At 50.1% G+C, this 20,531-nt stretch overlaps 1 protein-coding gene across 2 annotated transcripts in view; it reads left to right on the plus strand.

The window, feature by feature from the left end:
• SREBF2 (sterol regulatory element binding transcription factor 2) overlaps positions 1-7,748 on the plus strand; it is a 38,728-nt gene extending 30,980 nt beyond the window's left edge. For both annotated transcript variants that reach the window (XM_048835270.2, XM_048835271.2), the window contains exons 16-19: positions 138-306; positions 2,141-2,326; positions 3,584-3,695; positions 4,566-7,748. In XM_048835270.2, coding sequence (XP_048691227.1) covers positions 138-306; positions 2,141-2,326; positions 3,584-3,695; positions 4,566-4,786 — 688 coding nt within the window. In that variant the 3' untranslated portion in view covers positions 4,787-7,748. The remainder of the gene's footprint in view (positions 1-137; positions 307-2,140; positions 2,327-3,583; positions 3,696-4,565) is intronic.
• Positions 7,749-20,531: the final 12,783 nt, after the last annotated feature.

A 20,531-nucleotide genomic window follows, 5' to 3' on the forward strand; every position in this document is an offset into this window, starting at 1 on the left:
GACTTAAGGTCAGTTCAGTAAAGGTCCCTGGAGGCCAAAGTCTTGTTTGATTAGAACTGGAAGGTGCTTTAGAACAGCTGCTGGAAAGGCCTGGACACAGCACTGTTTGAAAGTGTTGCCCTGTCTCTGTCTTTCAGGAACGCCCTGGTGAAAGCGATCTTCCATGTATGCAAAGCCATGCAGGCCTCTCTGTCGGGGAAGGCAGATGGGCAGCAGAGCTCCTTTGGTCACTGCGAGAGGGCCAGCAGCCACCTGTGGAACAGCCTTAACATGAGCAGTGGTGTGTCTAACACTGGCCTCAACAATGTAAGGGTCCAGGGAGGGTGCCCTCTGCTAGCTTGTGCTTCCTTTCTGATTCCTGTAGTGTTCACTAAGGCTGGAACGTTGCTCTGGTCTCCCCTTGTGGAGGAGTTCAAGGGTGCGTCACACTTCCTCTCCCGCCTGGAGCAGAGCAGAAGGGGGCAGATTTCCCTCCACCCAGTACCCCATGCTTATGGCTGAAGAAGAGGGGAGAGATGGACTCCTCATCCAGCTTCCCTCCCCTCCTGCTTGGTGTGGAGGTGGCTCTCTGTTGTACTGGGGGCATGTGGTCACAGCTTGGTGCTTGGCTGTGTCATCTTGCCTGTTGCCACCCCTTCCTTGTTCCCTTAGTCACTTCTCCGTATTAAGTTGTTCCCGTAGCAGCCCCCATCTCTGGTCTGCTGTGGGGGAGGTCACTGATAACTGTGTAAAGTAGGGACTGCTTACATCCACTCTGGTCTGGCTTGGGGCACTTGACATCATTTGAACTGTCAGCTCCTCTCCTCAACAGGAGTAAGACTGTACTAAGCCATTTCTCTGCATCGGTGCATCTCTCGTATCTTTACTTTTCAGAGCACCACAAAGCTCGAGCTTCCCTGCAGGACATGTGGGATGCTGAGCTCTGGCCCGCTCTGTTTTCCTGGGGGGCAGCTGTAGTGCATTGTAGTTGCATTGCATGTTCGGGCAGTACTTGTGCAATGTTTCTGCAGTGCAGTACAGAGGCACTCTCCATTTCTGCAGCCCAGGTAGGCTCTCCGAAGGATGGCTAGGCTAACACCCCATCCCCCCTGCCTGGGAGCAGCAACGGGTGGGATTCGGGGAGCTTGAGTGGGGACAAGGCCTCCCTTTTCTGCATGTGGTACAGCTCTCTGTGGCCTGTAGCTTTGTACCTCCGGTGAGGATCTTGGTAGATCTCAGTAAGCTGGGGCCTGGTCAGTACTTGGGTGGGAAGACCGCCAAGGAAGACACTGGTGCTGCTGATTCCATTTGGAACTCCCTCTTGGTGTGTACCTAGAGTGTGTGTTTAAGGGTGGGGTCGCCCTGGGTGACACCATGGAGCTCTGAGGTGGGGTTGGTGGCTCTGCCATAGCCATCTCCAGGTGGGTCTGCCTGTCACTGTGCGGCTGTGGAAGGCACTTCGTTTTCATTTGGTTAATGGCTCAAGCCAAATGTGCTCATCAACATTTCCTTTCTGTGGTTTAATGTAACAATACGGAGCAGGCTGTGGTGTGCTGAAGGAGGGTGCACCAAGTGTTTGCTTGCTTTAGGCATACTGTCCTGCAGCCTTTAGCTTTAAGGGTCTCGGGTTACCCAAGCCTGCCTTGGGGGTAACTAGCTCTCTGGGGCAGGATGGCTCCAGGTGACTGGTCAAATGTGCAGCCTTTTGCCTTGAGGCTGGTGGTTTGAATCCAGCTCAGCTTGGTATTGACTGAAGGTTGTTTTGGATTTTTGGTGGCTGGTCTCCAGTGTGTTTGGAGCTCTCCGGCCACTTCCTGCTGAGCCGGCACCACATCTCAGAGCCATAACCCCACGTCAGCAGCACTCACCCTTTAGAAATGGTCCCTTCTTGGCAGGGCCTGCCCCACTGTCCCTGTTCTGAGATGAAGGGAGCAGACTTTGGTCCCCAGAGCCATTGATTGGGCGCACCTGCAGCACTAAATTCCCCTTCAAAATAACTCTAGGCACAGCAAAGTGGTTCTGCTCAGGTGGGCTGGTCACTCTGCCTGCCTGCAGCTAGAGGGCACTGCTGCTCCCAGCCATGGATAATGCTGGCCACTCTGCAGTGGGCCGCTGTTGGGTTTCTTACCTTCTCTGTCCTCTCTTGGGGGGCTCCTTGCAGATGATCCAGCTGCTGACTTGTGACTTACTGCTCTCGCTCCGCACCATGCTGTGGCAGAAGCAGGCGAACTCCAGCCAGGTCCTGGGTGAGACCTACCATGCCTCAGCCTCTGAGCTGACGGGTTTCCAGCGAGACCTCAGCAGCTTGCGCAAACTGGCCCATGGCTTCAGGCCCGCTTATCGCAAGGTAAAGTCCTGCCTCTTTTCTGATTCCCATTTGCCTTCCCCTCAGTCCCATAGAGCAAGCACTGTTCATTTTCAGCCTGCTCTGCACAGCAGTACACTTTCAAATAGTCGCCCCAAAGAAGCTTCGTCACTTGAGTTTGTAAATCTGAAGTGCAGAATAGGACAGAATGGCCCAGGGGCTGGAGACGGTGCATGGAGTTCTTACAATCTCCAACAGCATTCAGTCTCTCCCCAGGCACTTAGTGAGTGAGAGCCACTCCCTCCGACATCTGGGTGGGGAGCTGGCAGTATCAGTCCTGTTCCCAATGGGCGGGTGTCTGTATTAGTTAATTGGCCTCCTTTGTGATATAGACTGCTGCAATTGCCCTAGAGGTGACTGCAGGTTAGGATTGAGGCCCGTTGGCCGGGGGTAGGGCAGGGAACCTTGCCCTGTCTGTCCATGCTGCACCTGCTCTGTGGATAAATGGAGGACTTGGGTTCCGTCATTTGGATGCTTTTCACTGATTGGCCAAAGCACCAGGGAGCATCCTGTGAACACAGTCCTGTAATGTCCTGAGGAGATGCGTGTGCCTTGTGGAAGGGATGGAGGTGAAGGCCTGGGGTTTCTTTCATACCTAATCCCTGTGATCTTCCTGCTTAGGCTGGGGCACTGGGGAGTCGGGTGGGGGAAAAGTCTCTGTGCAGTGTGGGACTCCGTTCACCGTGCCCTAAACAGTGGCTGAGAAGTATGGGGCAAACCCTCGTGTCTCATCCGGGGTCCTCCCTCTCTTTCCACTCCATGTCCCTGTCTGTGCAGGGTTACTCCTTATGGTCTAACCTGCAGAGCTTTACCCACTCAAGTTCTAAATGTGTGTAAACAGCGTGTGTTAAACAGCTAACCCCACTATCCTGGTTCTCATGGCCAACTCTGTTCCTGGGGCATCAGACCTATTCTCTGGGATAAGGAAATCTAGGGCTGGGGCCACACCTCTTCCATTTTCTGCCCTGGTTCCTGTGTTGCTGATGTGCTCCTGCCACCCTCTTCCACCCAGCCGCTTCCTTGTCCTCCTGTACCCTGGCAATGTAACAGCTTTGCTTCTCACTCCGTTCTTGCCCCCGTTTTGGGACCACTCAGTAGGGAGCTCCAGAGGCGAGGCGGGAGGGGAAACAGTATCCCTGCTTGTGAGCTGGGAGCGGTCTCCCATGTTGTGGCAGTATGGATGTAGGATCGTCCCAGCGTGAGGCTGCCCGTCGTTGCCTTCTGCTCTATTCCCCCCAGGTGTTCCTGCATGAGGCTACTGTGCGTTTGATGGCAGGCGCCAGCCCCACCCGCACCCACCAGCTGCTGGAGCACAGCTTGAGGCGATGCACCGCCCAGAGCGGCAAACAAGGTCAGCGTGGGCACAGGCTCCCTGTTGGGAGGGGGATCTGTAGCATTCGTTTGTGCTGTGGGCTCTTCGGCAAGCAGGGGGTTATTTGGCAAGGCTTAGTGTCTGGAACTGAGCTGCCCAGCATGGTGTGTGTTGGCAGTGACCTTGCTGAACGATGCAGGAGTTGGAGGCAGGGTGCAGGATATGTTAGATCTTCCTGAAGTCCATAGCTGAGCTGCTGGGGTTTTGTGGGGCTTTGGCGCTCTGGTTCAGGAAAATAGATCCCAGCAGAGCCTGGGATCCCTACACGGACCTGCAGCAGAAGATGGCATCTCACTGGAGACTCCTATATTCTAGCAACAGAAACCAGTCCTGGGGACTTCGGGTTACAGGGCAAACCTTAAAACGTTTTTTAAAAACCATCATTAAGCTGAATTTAAGGGGAGTGAACTACCCTAATGAGCTGCCCTTAGGAAGCAGAGAATTCACAGATCAGGGTAAAGTTTAAAGTGCTGATCTCCTAAAGAAAAGCCATCCGCTTAAAAAAAAATCCTTTTAATAAGCAAATGTCTGCTCAGGTTACAGTGAACAGCCGAGGTCACTAATACTGGCACAAGTTAAATTTGGAACAGAGGGCCTGGCCCCTGGTTATAGATCCAGTCAGTGTTTTCCCTGGGATTAGGGTGTTACCGCTGCAATCCTGGCCAAACTGCAGCTTGGGCCACCTCACCTTGCTGCCTTAAAATAACTCCCCGAAGGTTTCATCCTGTCATACTCGGGTGTGGTGTACTGACCTCCACGGCTGTTCAGCCAGCCCGGAGAAGGCTGTGTTTTATGGTGGGCTAGAGCTATGCAAGGCTTGGTTGCAGTGGTTTTTCTTCTCCTGCACAGGTGAGCTGGACATTCTGCCAGGACAGAGAGAGCGAGCCACGGCGATTCTCCTGGCCTGCCGCCACCTTCCCCTCTCCTTCCTCTCGTCCCCGGGCCAGCGAGCGGTCCTGCTGGCAGAAGCAGCCCGCACTTTGGAGAAAGTGGGGGACAAGCGCTCCTGCAACGACTGCCAGCAAATGATTGTCAAACTGAGTGGGGGCACCGCTATCGCCGCCTCCTAGCCCAGGGGCCGTGTGGCCAAAGCTAGCCTTGTGAGCCGTCAGACTGGACTCTCCCCCCATTATCCTCCCTCTTTAGAGCAGACCGTTCTAGATTAGGGCCATGCAAGTGGAATCACTTGGGCCAGAGAGGGCTCTGGACTAGCCCAGGGTTAGCTTTCCTAGCCATTGGCTGTGTTTAGGCCTGCTGGCAGGACTGGAATCTGGCTGGTGCTGTTCTAGTCTGTGTAACCAGGCCAGCGGCTGCTAGCAGCTTCCCCACTCCCTTGCCCCTCACTGGGGTAAGAGAGGCAATGCCGGTTCAGGAGGAGGGGTCAGCAAGCCCTGAGGACAGAAAAGTGCCATTTCCTGGTGCTGGGTGGGCCTGTGTTCCGGGGGCTGCTCTCCCCTCCCTCCTCTGCCAGACCCCCCGGGGGTGGGTAGGGGAGCCACCCCCGCTCCCCGCCCCACACAAGGCAAAACCAGCATCTCGGGCAACTCTCTACCTGCAGGCTGGCTGCTCCGGGCTGGCTGGAAATGGGGAGAGGAGAGTACTAGCACTCTCTTCAAGGCGGGACTCACTAAGTGGTTTTTATGGGAGCCTTTTTCTATAGACTCGGTGTGTGTGGGGAGCTCTTCAGGAGGGGTGGTGCTTGGGGCCAGCCCACCCCACCCAGGAATCTCCCTGTGGTTTTTATACAGTTTTTTATAGCGCTGTCTGTGTCTTTACAAAATGTAGGGAATGGTTTCAGTAGATTTCTCTTCTCCACACTCCCCGCCCCGTGTGCCTCTCCCCCCTCTGGTCACAGAGCTGCCTCTGTTGGTGGCGAAGTTCTAGTGTAAATCAGCAGCATCCATATTGAGGGCACAAGGGTGCCTTTTTCTGGGCTGCTCATGTGGTGAGTGACCTAGGATGTGCAGAGACCTGGGCTGAGGCGAAGGGAGAGAACGGTCCCTGCTTGGCCCTCTTTGTTGGCACAGATTAAAATGGGTTTTAAAAAAGAGAAGGTTTGATACTTCATTACTCAAAATCCTAGATCCGGTGGTTCCCCCCCCGCTCCAGGCCCCTTTGTGTGTCTTCACCTGCACACCCCTCAGTCTGAGTCTGAATGGCAGGATGTGCCCCCGGGGAGGGAGCTTACATAAACCTGGTGTCTGCCATGGTTTGGAGGATCCTGGAGCTGGCTGGATCCTCGGTGTACTAATGCACAGTCCTGTGACTTTGAGAGAGGGTGGGGTAGGGTAGGGGAGTGACCCAGTTTTCCCTTTTGCTCCGCCGCTCCCATTACCTCTATCCAAAGACTGTGTGAAATCATTCCTGTTCACACCTGCGATATGGAAGCTAGCGCTCGGCAGGAACGCATTGCTGCTTTCTCCGCGGCGTGTGCTGTGTGTCTGTGGATAGCTAGAACTACACTGGTACTGGGTACAATCCTATCCCGAGCAGGTGCCGGCTGCTCTTTGTTACCCAGAATGGTGTCTCGCTGTAGAAGCAGAACTCACATTTTTGTTAGATTTTGTCTAGATTTATTCGGTTTTCTGCAGCAACTGCTGTTGGAGCTTCAGTTACTGCAAAGAAAAGGCTTTTACAATACACGTGGGACCTTCTGCCTCTGTTTTGCAGCATGTTCCTGGCGAAGGTTTTTCAAATGCCCCAGAAGTTAACACCCGTGGGAATATTGTCCACCACAGCTTTGCTAAGATGTAAATCTTACTGACTTAATTCTGCCTGCCATCAAACCACATGTTCACAGTGGTTCCATACTCACCATTATTGAACGGCAGGGCATTCTGGAGGCTGCAGTGAAATGCCTCCCCCCTGCCTCCGCATCTCTCACCCCTTTTGGGGGGCATTTAATGGAAGAGTCATAATTTTCTCAAATGAAAATGTCCTTTGTTTCTTCCTGGCGTGTGGGTGGATGCATTCAAAGGCTTCACTTAGAACTCCTGCTTCACATTGGCGTCAGCAGCCCATGCTAAGTGGGACACTCAGGAGTGGTTTTCTTACCTCTGGTTTCTGGCTCCTGATATCTCTGTGTACGAGAGATGTTCTAATGCAGATTGTGTTGGCTGCTTCTGCGTTAAACCCACATGAGTACAATCACGTGGTGATACACGTACCCTGGTAGTTTGGCCCAAGAACAGATGCTGTTTTTTATGGCTCAGCACCACAGCTTCTTGGCTTGTCAGATGGGACAGAGATACTGCTTGTTTGTGGAGAGGCTAATACCCACCCACCCCTCCAAGGCAGGATGAAACTAAGACTCTGGTTTCCAAACAAACAACTCCCATAAAGGCTTCCTGATCTAAAGCCCCAAGCTTTTTAATCTTTTCAGAATGTATCTGCCCATGGCATCCTCCATGTCATTCAAACCTCCACTGACCGGTCTGCAATGGCAACAGTAGTGTACTAGGGAGGGGAGGAGTTCCACACCCATCCTGTTTGTCCAGTAGAGTCAGTCAGAGAGACTGAGCACTCATGGGAAGTGGTGAACCACCTCCTCCCCTGGTCACTTCATCTGAAGGTGAACAGAACACAGTGCTGGAGCATTAGCTAGGGGAGTTGGGATGGACCCCGAGAAGATGTTGAGGGCAGTACTGATAGCTTAAGGCTCAGTGCAGGCCGCCCTTGTGCAAATGGTCCGTGCATGATGTTCATTCTTTACACCTGTGGCACTTCTTCGGGTGTCAGGTTCCTCTCTGTGCCTGTTTGTGTGCTGTTATTTATGGACTGTCTGTCTGTATCCCCTCATCTTTTTCCGTGTATACTGTAATATTTTTATTGGGGGGGGGGGAGTTTATGGATGATGTGAAAAACTGTCTATTTATCCAACTGATATTAGGAGTGGGACACTTCGCTGTAAAAGATATAGCTGGTGATGGCTCTAGGGAACCATTTCTGCTCTCTTTGAGAGGTGCCCAGTTATGTACCCTCTCCCAGTGCTAGAGCGACTGTTGCCTAATAAAGACGGATGGTACCACCTGGCCTCTGTGTATGGTGTATTTATTAATAGCCTCTGCCACAATCCATACTGCCTTTGGGCAGTGGTAAGACTGAATAGCTTTTAAACTCAGCAGTGAAAGGGGCTGGACTAGAAATGGCCAAACCACCAAAGTTCTTAAAGGGGAGTCACTTCGTAGAAGTATCTACAAGCCCCAGTACTTCTCTAGACATCTTGTCTGCTAAACTAGGCTGGCAATCTTGCCAGGAAGGACTTCCTACTGCTCACCACACCAGGAATGAAAGCAAGAGCAGCATTTCTTGATAGTTTGGGGTTCCTGTTTCTTGTGGAACCTGCCAGTACAGTGCACCAGATTGCACTAGTGGTCTGTCTAGTCCAGGATCCTGTCTCTGCCAGTGGTCATCATCAAATGCTTCAGGGATAGGTGTAAAACCCTGTAATGGACAATTATGAATTAACATGCTCATAGGGGAAACTTTTGCTTAGCCCCTATTATTTCTGCTCTTTATTTGATCTCTTAGTTTCTTTTATAACCCTTGTGAAGGGCTTCTGACTAAAAGCTTTTAAAAATCCAAATTAGAACAATGCCTTCTCCTTTATCCACTATTTTGTCCACATGCTCAAAGAATCCTAGTTGATGAGGGCTGGACTTTCATTTTCAAAAGCCCTACTGGCTTGTCCCATCACGTAAATCTGTCTTCATTTTACTTGTAATTATAGCTTTCAACCAGTTGTCTTGGTGGTCTGAAACTCCTAGGATCACCTCAGTGCTTAAGATAGGCACAGCATTTGCTATAGTAGCTGATCTTAACAAGTGGATGATATTTTTGTTTGCACTCAGCTACTTCAGTCTTAAAAACCTTTAAATACAGTGTGTATCCTCTGGAGCTTATGAATTGGTGGTCTTGAATCTAGCCATTGTTCCAGCTTCTCCTTGGATATCTTGTTCTGACAGTGCTTCATCTTAACCACGTGAAGAGCAGTTTTGGATAGACATCTCCCCCATCTCCTGTAAGTGATGAGGACTGATGCAATGGAATGCTTTACTCTCCATTTCTCCCTTTGTTTTGGGAGTCAAGCAGATTGATCCCCAGGCTTCCTGCTTCAGACACACACGTGTCACACACTTTTTTCTCATTTTAATGTCCTTGGTTATTCAAAATTCTCTTGTAACCCACCTGATTCCCATTTTACCTGCCATTGTTTCGTTATTGGCTTCACTTGGGATGGATTTCCATTTTCTGAAGGATGCTTGTTTGACTCAAATAACCTCTTGAAGCTTGCCATTTAGCCATATTGGTTTTATTCTCCTTGCCTTCCTACTTCCTTGTTTGTTTAGGGGTATGCCTAACTTCTGTGACTTGGTTAGAGTTGCTGACCTAGCCTCTATTCAGACCCTAGGCGTCTTAATTTCCTTTTTTGTCTTTGACTAGCTTCCTCATTTAAAAAAAAAACACCAAAAACTTCTAAAGCTGTATCTGTGCTATGGTTTGTCTAATTCCTTCCCTAAGAGTGTTGCACTTAATTAAATAGGCCCAGATTCACAAAGGAATTTAGTTTCCTAACTTCCAATGAAATCAATGAAAGCTAGGAGCCTGAATGTTTTTGAGGGTGTGGGCCTTTGTGGTCACTATTCCTCCGTGGGTCTGCTATTGTGTGTAAACCAATTCACTCAAGAGTAACCTCTGCTCTTGGGTGCTTTAGAACTAGCTGTGCCAGAACCTGCTGGGAAATTGCTTCTCTAACCCTTGTCTGGCTGGGAGATTCGACCAGTTATGAGCAGCTGACTGGAGTTGCCCATTATGTGATGTTTGACTGAGTTCCCTTGTCAATCAATCTTAACATGGTGCACCTGCTGCCCTTTCCCTGAGTAGGTAGTGGCATAACCCTCATAGTATAGTTGTACCCTGGTACATGCAGATACTACAGCGTTTCCTCTCCCTCGTGAACCTTATTTCACCAAGCGGTGGGGCCTCTCAGGATCTGTGCAAATGGAAAATGAGGCGGTGGGGGTCGGTGAGGGAGGGCCGTTAGGACAGTAGCTCACACTTCGTTGTTCAAACATCAAAGAAGGTGCTTGTCTCGGTTTTGGATGAAAGCTTGGGTTGGATCTTTAGAGTCCTTTGCTAGCTCTGCAGCTTTACAGCAGCTGGTGACTGATTCGATGTGTACATACCTCAGGTGCAGCCTGTCCATGTGCCTCTGTCCTTCAGAAACCAGCTCTAGCTCAGTCAGGAGTTTACCTGAGTTGGGCCTGACGTCAGTTGCCCTGGTGCTGTGTGGGTGGTGGGACAAGCTCCACACTAAAGGTGTGTTTCTGAACTGCAGCCAGGCCCAGAAACAATTAGCGTTTGCTCTCCACAGGCTCTTCTCTTCTCTGGTGACATGATCTCCAGCCTAGGCCTTGCTTTGTAACTCAGGACTTCCTCTCTGAAATCTCTCAGCTGCAAGGCAGGAACAGGGCTGCTCATCTCTTTCCTAACACCAGTAATCTGGATTGCTTTAACAAAGATTTTGCTACTTACACTTAGCTATGAGTAATCATCCCAAAAGCGTTTGCTAGTAACTTAAGCCCCAGGCAAAGCCTTCCCTCACCTACACAGATGCTGATAAATTGTATAGTTAGTTGCTGGACTTTGCTTTGGTTTGCTATGAAATATATTCAAGAGACCAAATAATCAATCTAAGTCGGGTTTCTTGCTAAAAGTAAATAATGGTGGGCTACAGGAGGGAAGGCCATGTGGGAGCAGGTGGAAATTCCCTTAGGGGAGGCTAGCAGCTGGCTCTACCGCTTCTGCCCACCCCTGCAGCTGCAGCCCCAAGACCCCTGCCCCTCTCCTGCAGCTGGGGCCACGAGTCCCGAGCGACTTCCCTCCTCGGTCAGAGGAGGTCAGTGCTGGCCGGAGGCCTGAGTCGGGGGCTAGGCAGCTCCTCTCATCACACCTGCCTGGGACCTCTCTCTCACCCACAGGCTGCTCAGCACCTTCTCCTCTGACAACCCTTTCTTTCTACCCTCCCTGTTCCACACTTCAGATGCTCCTCATACTCACACTCTCACAAACTTACCCAAGTCCCCTTTGGCTTTAGAAGCCCCTCTTGAGGGCCGCAGCTTCTCAGGCCCAAACAATCTTCCCTTCAACATACAGTTGCTGGACTTTCCAAACTCAGCCCTTTCCAGGATGGAATACGCTGCTTCCGGATGTTGGCACCCAGCGAAACTTCCTGTTACTCATCCCCGTTACTCTTTTTCTGATGGACTTACCTCAGTGACGTTCCTCTACCAAGTGGAAACTAGGCACCAGCTGCTGGCTCTCTTTGCAAATGGACGCAATCAGGCTGAGCCACTGGGAGTGCGTCAGGAGATCCCCCACGAAAAAGCAAAGTTGCAACTTGCATTCAAAGGCAGGTTGCTGTGGTCACAATGCAGACTACTGACTGCTACACGATCTTGGGCAGCCGCCAGGTGACACAGCAGCTGATGGGGAACTGCTCCTTTCTCTGCTCTCAGGGTGGCTGCCGACCTCACCTATGACCACAGCTATTTCTCAAGTCTCCCCATTACTGTCACAGTTAAAATTGTAACAAAAGGAAAAAAGACAGGAGGCCAGCCTGCTGCCTGTCCGCTTTACTCTCTTCCTCGCCCCTTGACCAGCTGCCACCACCTTAGGCTGGGCGATTGTCCTCATGCCCTTGGCCAGAGTACTTCCCTTTGCGACTCTGAAGCGTGCCCCAATGTGCAGGTCTTGAAGCTGGGCCTAGTGGCAGAAGGCAATGTAGAGGCTTTCGCTATAGAGGCCTTTGCTAGGGCAAGGAGGCAGCGGTGGCCTTGTGGGCTAATTGTCTCTCCCAAGGTGACAATCAACACTGGAAGGTGTGAACAGAAGTTGCCATAGAACTAGGTGGTGAGGAATGTGTTGGCCTGGCCAGGTATTTCATTCTCCCCATTCAAAAGGTAAAAACAAGGCGTACTTGTGGCACCTTATAGACTAACAAATTTATTTGGGCATAAGCTTTCATGGGCTAAAACCCATTTCATCAGATGCATGGAGTGGAAAATATAGTAGGGTGATATATGAAAAGATGGGAGTTGCCTTACCCAGTGGGGGGTGGAGACAAATCAGTTAAAGTGGGCTATAATCAACAGGATGAAATATCACTTTTGTAGTTGTAATCAGGGTGGCTCATTTCAAACAGTTAAGAAGGTGTGAGTAACAGTAGGGGCAAATTAGCATGGGGAAATTAGGTTTTTAGTTCTTGTAGTGGCTCATCCACTTGCAGTCTTTATTCAGGCCTAACTTGACAGTGTCCAGTTTGCAAATTAATTCCAGTTCTTCAGTTTCTCATTGAAGTCTGTTTTTGAAGTTTTTTTGTTGAGGAATTGCCATTTTAAAATCTGTTAGTGAGTGTCCAGGGAGGTTGAAGTGTTCTCTGAACACTTTTGAATGTTACAATTCTTGACATCTGATTTGTGTCCATTTATTCTTTTGCATAGAGGCTGTCCGGTTTGGCCAATGTACATGGCAGAGGAGCATTGCTGGCACATGATGGCATGTATCACATTGGTAGATGTGCAGGTAGCCTTTAATTGATTTGTCTCGACCCCTACACTGGGTAAGGCAACTCCTATCTTTTCATATACTGCTATATCTCTTCCTACTGTATTTTCCACTCCATGCATCTGATGAAGTGGGTTTTAGCCCACAAAAGCTTATGCCCAGATAAATTTTTTAGCCTCAAAGGTGCCGCAAGGACTCCTCATTGTTTTTGCTGTTACAGACTAACGCGGCTACCACTCTGAAACCATTCAAAAGGTGACATCCTCCCTGTCGGGAATTGAACCCCTGTCTCTTGCATGGTAGGCAGGGATACTCACCACTATACTAACAAGGGATAGAGTGGGGTTTTGTGCTGCACAGATCTCTTACAGAGCAGTTACAGCCAGCTTACACCGCACCATGGCCTCCACCAGGCAAGGACACCCCTTGCTCTCTTCTTCCTAAAGCCTTTGGCTGCAGCAACAGCCCTGGGAAAAGCCCTGTCCCTCCTCACATGCGGTTGCCTCTCACTCTCGTCAGAAGAAGCTTTTCATGTGCCCTGCCGTGCAGCTTCCAGGGCAGCTGAGATGATGGTATTTGCTACTCAGCTCCCTGGGTCCATTAGTAATCTCCCTGGATATATTGGTCAACACAGAGTACTTCTCTCTGCTGTAGTATATAATCCACCAGGCATTAGTTCAGCAGAGACCATCCCTAACACAGAGTACTGGTAAAGGGGCCACTCTGAAAGAGCCTCGGTCGCCTTACAAGACCAACGCAGCAAGGGAGAAGTATCAAAGTTAATTACAAAAAGAAAAGGAGGACTTGTGGCACCTTAGAGACTAGCAAATTTATTTGAGCATAAGCTTTTGGGAGGTACAGCTCACTTCATTGGATGCATCCACCAGAGGGCAGTAGAGGTCTAGGAAAGAAATAGTATGTGAACGCTGCAAAGGAAGGACTACAGCTAGCAGGGGATTTTTTTCAACAATTTTTTTTTTTCTTTTTGGTCAGGTGACCCTGATTTGTTGAAATCGTGACTTTCTTAGACCGGGCTGGTTTTGATGAATTTCTCCACTGGAAAACATTTTGGAACTGCCTGTTTAGTTTTGACCTCTTTTGAAATGAAAAGTTCCAGTTTTCTATTTTTAAAACTACTTTTTGTGTGCATTTCCTGAGGGTGTGCACCCAAGGAATTTTATTTATAGGTGAACATTCATTGAATACTCAATCATAAAGGACATTAGTTTTATTCATCAAACAAACTAAAGAAACTGGAACTGAACTTAATTTTTTTTAAATTAACAACTAAACTTTACTTAAAAAAATACAAACTTAAAAAATGAGACACAAAATGGCAAATTTTTGCTGTAGTGATAACCAGGCGTATACAAAGATACAGTCAATTTTCATGATCTTTGTCTTTAACCAGATAATGAGTGAACCCAAATTGACCAAAACAGATTAAGGTTTCTTCATCTTCCTGTCCTAGAGAATAAGACGTCGCTCACCAGGGTGTTATGGACTTAAATTCCTCAATCATGTCATTGTAATTAACTGATGAAGCCAACTCTTGTTCAATGTACAAAATCATGAGTGAGTCGAGGCGCTGTTGGGACATTGTACTACTTAGTTTGTTTTTTACATGTGCTAGTTTCGAAAAGACTCTTTCACATGAACAGCTTGTAGCAGGTAAGACTGCAAAGCATTGAATAGATTTGTAAAAGGCCTGGAACATGGAAGACCGATCCGATTCCTTTAGCCAATCAAGCCACTCTGGTGGTGTTCGTAGTGCTACCTTTAGGAGCAGGTTTCAGAGTAGCAGCCGTGTTAGTCTGTATCCGCAAAAAGAAAAGGAAGACTAGTGGCACCTTAGAGACTAACCAATTTATTTGAGCATGAGCTTCCGTGAGCTACAGCTCACTTCATCGGATGCATAAATTTGTTGGCAATGATTCTCGTATTGTCCCTGCCAATGTCTAAGCTCTGCAGTTTTCTCATTGCAGTCACAATTTTACAAGTCTCCTGTTCAAATCGCTGGTCAATGCCGGTAATCACTGAGTCTAGGAGTGGGTAAAATGAAGTTATTCTCTCCTGCTCCTCTTTTGTATCAAAGTGATGCTGGGACTCAAATGCATCATCAATACTAGTGGACATTTTTCTCTTCTTAACTGGAGGAATCGATATATCATTCTCTACACACATTTTCACACTGTCATTGAAAATAGATTGGAAAATATTCTGGGCCACTTCTCATCGCAGCCAAAGAGTTACGCAAGTTTTTCACCCCCGTCATTGCAGTAAGTGAGTTGAGATCTGGAGCTTGAAGAGCCTTACTCACTTTTACCACCATCTGGAGAATAGGGTGCATCATGTGAAGGGCAAAGATGAACTCGAATGAATTTAGTTCATGGATAAGACCCTTGGCTTTTATTTTAGTGTCAGCAAGGCGAGTTGTTTCGATAATCTCTTGTAAAGCTTGTAAAATGATGGAGTAGTTTTGTTTTACAGCAGCCACAGCTTCTCCTCTGCATGCCCATCTTGTGTTTGACAGGGACTTCAAAGTCTTCAACTGGGATCCGACTTCTTGTGAAATCTTCTCCATTACTGCATGTCGCACAGGACTCCCCTCCATGAAGGCATAAAGAGTCTGATTTTTTTTTGGTGTTATTCAGACAGTTCTGTTTTGTTTACTTGCAGTGCATGCAGCTTCTAGGACGAGGTTCAAACAATGCGCATAGCAGTGTACATAGAGTATTTCACTGTTTCTTTCTTTACAGTTCATTTGAACTCCCGCAGGACATCCAGACATAGTAGATGTAGGGGCGGCGAGTTCTATGGGCCTGTGGGGCCCGGGCACCAGGAATATTCCTGTCCCAGGGGCCCGGCTCCAGCAAAGTTTCCCACTTCCCCTGGCCCCACCTGCCGCCCCTGGGTGATTTAAAACAGCCCAGGGGCTCCTGCCACCACCCGGCAGCGCAGCGGGACTGAGCGGCTTCCTGCGCGCTCGTTCCACGTGGCTGCCAGCAGGTCCTTGCAGCCCGTGTGAGGGGGTTGTTCTGCTGCACATTGCCCCCGCCCCAAACGCCCCTGTGGCCAATGGGAAGCTGCAGGGGCGGTGCCTGGAGACAGCAGCGTGAGGAGGACCCCCCCCCCCAACCTGCCTCGCCTAGGAGCCGCTGCCGGAGTGCGTGCCCCAGGTAAGCATCGAACCCCCACCATCCACTTCCAGAACCTGCACCCATACCCTCTCTGCAAACACACCCTTCAGCATCCAAATTTCCTCCTGCACCCCCTCTCGCCCCCAAACTCCCTCCCAGAGCCTGAAGCCCGCACCCCCACCCCCTAACTCCCTCTTGCACTCCCACCCCTCCCCTGCACCTACTTTTGTCCCCAAACTCCATCCCAGAGCCTACACACCCATCCCCTCCTGCACCCCCTGCCCACAGCCTGCACCCAGCATCCAAACTCGTTCCCAGAGCCTGCACTCCAGACCCCCTCCCCCACCCAAACTCCCTCCCAGAGTCCAACCTCTCACCCCTTCTGCACTCAAATTCCCTTCCAGAGCCTGCACCCCTGCCCCAGCCCAGAGCCTACAGCCAAACTCCAGCCCAGAGCCCGACCCCTCACATCCCCTGCACCCAAACTCCTGCCCAGAGCCTGACCTCTTACCCCTTCTGCATCCCCACCCCCTTGTGCACCCCAATCGCTTGAACCCCAGACCCCCTCCCCGACCCAAACTCCCTCCCAAACCTTAGGCAGGTGTGTGTGGGGAGTTTCTGAGTGTTCTGGGCACCACCAAAATTTCTACAAACCTGTCGCCCCTGAGTAGATGCGCCATCAAAAGACAGACAGACATCACTGATGACCAGTCAATTTTAAGAATGCCAAGGACGTCATTTAACAGGTCAAAAATAGACTGAACATCAACTGTTAATGGTCTCTGAACAGACACAAAATGTTCAGCTGGAATATGCTTTTCATTGTCAAAATACCGCACCACCACGGACATCTGTTCATGGTGTCCACAGTCAGTAGCGTCGTTGGCAATTATTGAGACCCTTTTTCCATTTAGTGAAGACACAATCTTTTGTTGCACAACGTTGTGCAAGGCCACAATTAAATCATTTTGGATGCGATTACTCAGATAGGTAAAAAGAACAGGAGGACTTGTGGCACCTTAGAGACTAACACATTTATTTGAGCATAAGCTTTGCTTCCGATGACGTGAGCTGTAGCTTACGAAAGTTTCGCTCAAATAAATGTGTTAGTCTCTAAGGTGCCACAAATCCTCCTTTTCTTTTTGCGAATACAGACTAACACGGCTGCTGCTCTGAAACCTGTCAGGTAGGTAGCGTTTTGAGGCGATTGTTGCACGTGCTTTGCCGTTACAGGATCATATTTTTGGAGCATATTGACAAGATTTAGAAATAAGCCTTTCTCAAAACGGTCAGCTTTTTCATGGTGACCCCTGAATGGTCTCCCACCTTTCGCCAAACACAGAACAATGTCAATCAGTCGCTCCATTACACTTCGGATATGGCACTGTTCTTCTTCTTGTTTAGACAGATAAGCCTGCTTGCCCTCATCCACCAATATATCAATAGGTTTCCCTTCATTAAAACTTGACCATGAAGAACAGCTTGACACATGAGATTTTGACAGTTGGTGGTTTTTAAAACATTCGTTAGCCCTCTTCCAGTTTCTGAATCCCTTATCAGTAAATGTTGGATCAGTGTGACCTTTGTTTGCTGCATCATTAAAGGAGACGAAACAGCCGTAAAAGCAAAATACTGCGTCCTTTGATGGGCTATATTCTAAGCACCTATACTCTTCATGCCAATCGGACTGAAAACTTTTGTTTGTTCCCTATTTTACTTCTAGGAAACATACTCAATCTAGGCTGATAAGGACCTCTAGATAATCGAGACTGGCGTTCTAATCTATTTTTTGGAATATCACAGACCAGGTCATCAGATGGAACATTTGATGGCTTTGAATAGGAACTACACTGACCTGAACTAAGAGACAAAGTCTGTTTCTGTTGGTCATTACTCAGTTTATTGCACACATTGGAACTGGTGGCGGCATTATCTTCATGTAAGTTCTTAACCGAGGAGTCCGAGGTATTTGCACTACCATCAGCACATTCATTATAATTCAGTTTGTCTGCTCCTTTTCTTATCTTAACAACGAACCGATCCATATTTTAAAATTAAAAGGGGGTATCATACGCTTGAATTAAAACATAAAGCCACGGGCTTGTTATGCTATTTGAGTAGAGTACACGCGACAAAGATTACAAACACTGTAGACCCTGCGCTGGGCATGCCTGACCCGGCCGCTTATATAGGTCAAAGAATTTTCTAGAATAGTAGTCGGCGGGGAAGGGAGGACCAACAGTAATGTGGCGCCGTAGTAGTGGGGACGCATGCTGCGAGCGAACGCGGGCTTTCTATACATTTCCACAACATCCATATTACGCAATTCAGCGCTTATTGCATAAGCCAACAATCCATACTTTAAAACTAAAAGAGCGTATCCTGCGATTAAATTAAAGCGCAAAGCCACTTTTTTTTTTTGGCGACATTAGGGTGGGCGTGGGCACACCCCCTATACACGCCCCTCTTTGTGTATCTATTTAAGCTAATTATAGTACCACTAAACAAAAGTGATTAGATCAAACCGAAACACTTTGACCCAAACCAATTTTTATTTTTTGGTTCAGGAAAATGTTTGAGCTCTTGACTTTTTAGTCCTGGTTCAGTGTGGGAAAGTCGTCCCCCCCCTCCCCCCCCCCCCCCCCAAAAAAAATCCCAGCTTTTGATGGAATGGGAAAAGCTTCCTACCCAGGTCCACTAAAGACTTCCAATGCTCCTACCATGAAAGGAAGAGCTTGTGCCACATCTGATGTGTTTTTCTGGGGATGGTTTTGAGGGACATAAGAATGCAGTTTTGCCTGGGTAGCGGTGTGCTGATGAGTTGAGAGAATCTGAGCTTTTGCCCCTGCCCATCTCACTGTTTCTGATTACTGCAGCACTGTATGTTGTAACAGGCATGTCTGAATGCCCTGCAGCAGTGGCCAACTTATTTGCAATGGATCAGTGATGATCCACGCAGCTGGGGTTGGAACTGCCCCAGCCCGGAAGTCTGGTCTCCCTTGGGCTTTCGTAGCAGTAATGATCAGGACACTAGCAAAGGCCTGGGACGGAGTGGAGGTGGTCTCCAAAGAGGCTGCTGTAGCTGGGGCTTCTGTTGTTGGGTGCAGAATAACTCTTCAGCTGTGCAGGTTGAGTTTGATGTTGGGCTCGTCATTAGGGTAGGAGAGCCCCAGTCACCAGCTTTCTGTGTGAAGCTGTTTATTCTAACAGTAGTGACTGCCCAGGGCCTACCCTCTGGGCTCTGATTGTGGACTGTCAAGTTAAGCAGGGTGGTGCCTGGTTAGATCTTGGCTGGGAGAGCTGTGCTGCAACCCAAGTGCTTCCTAAGAGGTGGTGGCAATCCATAGCCAGGTACACTGAGGCAGCTTGCTCATTCAGGGGCACTGCTACCAGCGGTGCTGTGTCAGGGGACCCAGCCTCTGACCTTGGCTTGCCATTAAAGATTTTGTGGCACTTTCACCAGGCTGGCGTGTTAGCCCTGCAGAACGGGCCACCGGCATCCCGCTCTGGGCATTCCATTGTCTGCCTAAAGCCCCTTAGCTAGCCTCTCTTGGAGCCCTCACGCCCTGCTCCAAACCTCTGTGCAGCGTCCAAGCACGGGGCAGGGCCGCAGCCTGCTTCCCCCAGAGGTGGCTGCGTCTCGGGACACCAGCCTACTCTGCACGGTGGGACGAAAAGCACCTTTGAACTGTAAGCCGTTCTCATTAAAAGTGCCGGGGGCCTTTGTGTGGGATTCCACCCAGAGCCTCCCCTCCCGCCCGCTCAGGAAGCGAAAGCAGGTTGGCGGAGTGTCGCTCTTGATGCGTAGGGTCTGCACCTGTTCTGCTATTAAAGATTACTACTCCTGGGGGCTTCCCTGGCGTAAGATGGTAGAATGAGGACAGGCTGCTCTGGGCCCTTGCAGCGCTCTGACTTCGGTTCTCTTGCTGGGATTTTTTTTGGCGGGGGGTGGGTGGGGGGTGATTCATTGTAGTCCCAGCTGTGCAGGAAACCACCAGCAAGGTGCAGCTGCCCTGATAGAGATGATAGGGACAGGGTCCTGCTGTCACCCTCGGGGCCGGCAGCAGCTGCCTGGCAGCTGGTACGTGTGGGTAAGGGGCACTGAGCCACTCCTGGGAGGCCTGAAGACTGTGCTGGCTCGGTGCCAATGCCAGCCTTTGATTTCTGCCACCACTAATTGGCAGGGGACAGATAGGAGGGGGATGGGGCAGGAGGGAGAAATGGCTGATTAGAGCATGACGTGCCTTCCCCATGTCTCCTTGCTCCTGGGACATGCTTTGTATGGCATAGTGCAATACTGCCACCTTTCACAAACCTTGGGGGTGGGGGGGTTGAAGAATCCCCCCCCCCCGCCTTTTTCTCCATCAAAGGCTCCCCAGCCTCGTGGGAGGAGCAGGGGTTCGATTCCTGGCCTAGGAGTGATTCACGGCGTGACCGTAGCACGTCGCTTCTTGCCTGCTACAATTTCCTCCTCCGTGGCGTGGGCCTGACTGTCCCGGGCAGAGCACAGCGAAGGGCTCAGCCTGGGTGGGTGAAGAGCTCCCAGGTGCCCCCCCCCCCTTTCTGGCGCAGTGGTTTATGAGGAAGCCACAGGGGCCCTTTGCATCACCACAGCTGTCTCCTCCCCGGAGAACCAGTGTGTTAATAAAGGCGGGGGTAGGTGATACCTGAGGGTGAGGAGTGAGGTACCCCAGCTATAATGGGACCAGGCTGGGGTGACACTGGCCTAACCCAGGCTTGGACTGCAAGCTGAGGGTGGAGCACTGTTGGGCTCAGGCTGGCCCTGGCAGAGGCAAGAGCTGGGACTTAAATGCCTGTGATCTTAAGGGGCCCGCATGGTGGCAGGGCAGGGCACGAGCAGGTGCTGGGCCAGCAATGGGGCAGGGTGGGAGCTGGTATTATGGCCAGGGGTTGGGCCCCAAGCTGGTGCTGGCTGAGGGGGCGAGCTGGGCCTGACATAAACATTCCTACCTGACCCACGTGTTGCTGTTCCCATGTAGCTTTACATAGGGCCCCGAGCAGAGGCTGCATCCTACCACAGAGCTACGGATGGCTCCTGAGTCCAGCCAATCTGTTGCTGCTCTCGCTCCACCTCGCTCTGCTCCCGCCA

Source organism: Caretta caretta, chromosome 1 (assembly GCF_965140235.1).
Source record: "Caretta caretta isolate rCarCar2 chromosome 1, rCarCar1.hap1, whole genome shotgun sequence".
NCBI lineage: Eukaryota > Metazoa > Chordata > Testudines > Cheloniidae > Caretta > Caretta caretta.